We start from the raw sequence: 3117 nt of genomic DNA, 5'->3' as shown, positions 1-3117 counted from the left end.
ACACATTTTAATAAAACAAATAACAAAAAGTACACAAAGCCATAGTTATTAAAACATAGGACTTTAAAAAATGTCTATAAAAATACAATGTTTAAGGCAGATTGGAAATGTATTTATACATTTCTACAATGTCCATAAATTCTCTTGAAAATAAGAATGTTACTTCAAATCTATAAAATACACTGTACATTTTAAGACTGTTCTAAATATAGCATACTTCAAAATGGATTGTGGGTTTGGATCCGTGGTGACAAATGGATTCTATACATTTCTGGGGGAAAGATGTCACATGGATGAAGATTTAAAACTTTTAATTTCTTTTTAAAAATAAATTATTTCTGAAGCATACAATTTATAAAAATTCTATATACAAAATACAGCAACTGGTAACAAACCCCAGTTTTAATACACTTTATATACGATGTACCAGGGTTTAATGCCCTGATAGGAGCAGAGGCAATATATGGTCTCTGCACACTGAACATACAATTAATTAATTTCTTGATGAAAAGAACAAAAAAGACAGAAAGCAAACACGTAAAGACGCTTCATAGATGGCAGTGGAGAGCTTTTTAAAATAAAAAGTTGCATTCTTTAATACCAGAGACCAGCATTTTTTGGACCCTTAATCCTAAGAAATGTGCCAAGAGATCAGAGTGGTAGCAATGAGATTAAGGTCAAGGGCTCAAAGTTATCTAAAACTAATTTAGGATTTTTCCCCTAAGGCGATCACCCACCTCCCAAACCCAATGTCACTGAGAAATCTAGGTGCTGATGCCAATAGTAAACGAACGAATTGGTAGGTGGGACTTTTCTATTATTTACTTACGATTGCTATGTCCACACTGGCCACAAGCAGTAACAGTCGATATTGGCACTGTTTTCCCCCCTCACGGGGAAAACACTAATAGCCCCTTTGCAATTATAATTCCTCCTTCAATCCCCGCCCTCCCGCCCGACACTGCCAGGTCCCGGGACCCCCAACCCCCATGGGTCAGCACACTCTCTTCCAAATACAAGACTCCAATTTTATCCTCCACGTCCGTTCCCTTCAGGGTATCCTGAACTCAACAGATTTCTGCAGGAAAGATCAGTTGGTTGTTTCTGGAGCCTAAATGGGGTGTGAGAGAGAAGGTCCAAGAAATCATACTCCGGAGAGGGGACGGGGAAATGCCAAAAGTCGTGGTGGAAGAATGGCAAGGCTGAGTCGATTTGGAAAAAGTTTTGGGAAGTATCCTCGATCATCTTCTTTCTGTCCCCGGGCCACTGGTGCCCCGGAGCTGGGGCAAGCCGGAAAGCAAGCACCGGAGCGGGGCGTAGGTCCTCCAGCAGCCAGCGGCTGGGGCACGAGGCCTAAATGAACCGTCCGAACAGCAACAGCAAGATGGAGGCGAACGGCGTCCAGGCTCCTCGGGGCGCCAAGCGGCCACCGCCACTGCCGCTCCTGCGCCCGGGTCCGTAAGGCAGGTCCCCGCGGCCGCCCGCAGCAGCAGCGCCGCCGCCCGGGCGCGGCGGGTGCGGGACTCCGTCGTCATCGTCTAGAGGTTGCTCGCCTCCAGCACCCCCGGGGCGCTGCTCGTCGTCGTAGTCCTCGTCGTAGTAATCGTCCAGGCCCCCGTCCGAGCCGCTGCTACCGGGGCCATTGCCCAGCTCCGCGCCGAAGCACAGGCGGGCCATGTTTTCCTTGACCGACTCACAAATGGGCCGCTCCAGTCCGTCGCACACGCAGTCATTGAGCAATGCCGCCTTGGGCACGGCCAGCATATCCTCGATGACGGTGCGGCACTCGTCCGTGCAGCGCAGCCCGTTGAAGAGCTTACCGCAGTAGGTCAGATAGCGGTTGAGCGCCAGGTTACAGCGGCTGTCGCGGTCGCAGCGCCGCCGGGCCTCGGTACAGCCCATGACCCCGCCCGCGCCCGGGCCGCCTGCGCCGCCACTGCTCGTCCGGGGCAGGCAAGGCTCAATGGCGCGCTTGGTTGACTTGCAGTTCTCGTCCTGCGCGCAATCACAGTCCTCCAGAGCGGGCCCGCGGCGCGTGTGGTTGAGCTGAATTAGGGCCGAGATGCAGTGGCTGGGGCAGCGCCAGCGAGAGGTGAAAGAGGCGGCCGAGGCCGGGAAGGCGGCTGCTGCGGCCCCCGGCGCGTCGCCCCCGCTGCGCTGCGCCAACACCGGCGCGCACGCCTCGGCGTATTGGTTGTAGGCGTAGCTGCACTCCGGCTCCCCCTGGCACTGCAGCAGCGCCTGCCAGCAGATGAGGCGACGGCCGTGCGCCAGTCCCGAGCCCCGCGGCGCCGAGCCCAGCAGCTGCAGTAGCGCCATCAGGCACAGCCAGGCGCCCGGCACGGTTCCCCCGCGGGCCCCGCCGCCGCCGCCCAGCAGCGCGGCCACCATCGCGGGCAGCGGCGGCCTCCGGGAGAGGAGGGGAAAGGAGACGAGGCGCGGGGAGCAGTGGACGCGGAGCCGGTGGAAAAGTTTGCCCAAGTCCTGCCCACTTCTTGCATGAGTGTCTTCATAAATCCATGCGCGCCGCTGGCTGATGCCCCGCTGGTGGCAGAGGTGGGCTCTTGCTCCGGCTGCGGTGGCTTCCTGGAAATGTTCAGCCGCCGAGATCTTGCCCCGCTTCTCCAACCAGATAGCCCTCCGCTCGGCCCCCAGAGGTGGCGGGAGTCTCTCACTGCCGCCCCGGGGGGCTGCGGGCCGCGGGCCCGCGGCGAGGTTGCAGGACCGCGCGGCACCGCGGGTGCATTTTGCTCCGCGCCTGCCGATAAGTTGTGCGGCCGGCGGCGTCTGAGCCGGCTGCTTGCGCTGCGGCCGTTGCGGGTCCTTCCTCTCGGGCTCAGCACCGACTGGCCGCCGGCTCTCGCATCGCGCCGCTTCCTGGCTCGGCGTCCGTGAGCTGCCCGCCTTCCCGCGGCCCGGCGGCCCTGCGTCCCCTCCCCCTCCGCCCGCGGCGACCCCGGCCTCAGCCGAGCTCCGGGAAGGGCCTTCTAGGAGGCGCGGAGAGAACAAGAAACTCTGCGCGGCCGGAGAGCGGCTCCCGGGTTTCCTTAGGCGGCGGCTTCTCGGGTGACCAGAAGCCCGGGGAGCGGATCCGCTGAGCCGGGCTGCGGACTCTTT

The 3117-nt window shown here is 58.1% G+C and overlaps 1 protein-coding gene across 1 annotated transcript; it reads right to left on the bottom strand.

Annotated features, from left to right (window-relative positions):
• Positions 1-967: 967 nt before the first annotated feature.
• Gas1 (growth arrest specific 1) lies at positions 968-3117 on the bottom strand. The gene has a single exon (XM_026404466.2). It carries the CDS (start codon positions 2389-2391, stop codon positions 1354-1356), a length of 1038 nt encoding a protein of 345 aa, XP_026260251.2. The 5' UTR covers positions 2392-3117; the 3' UTR covers positions 968-1353.

Source organism: Urocitellus parryii, chromosome 4 (assembly GCF_045843805.1).
Source record: "Urocitellus parryii isolate mUroPar1 chromosome 4, mUroPar1.hap1, whole genome shotgun sequence".
In the NCBI taxonomy this organism is placed as follows: Eukaryota; Metazoa; Chordata; class Mammalia; order Rodentia; family Sciuridae; genus Urocitellus; species Urocitellus parryii.
Note: the sequence above shows the minus strand (reverse complement) of the source record. Positions and strands in the feature narration are given on the sequence as shown.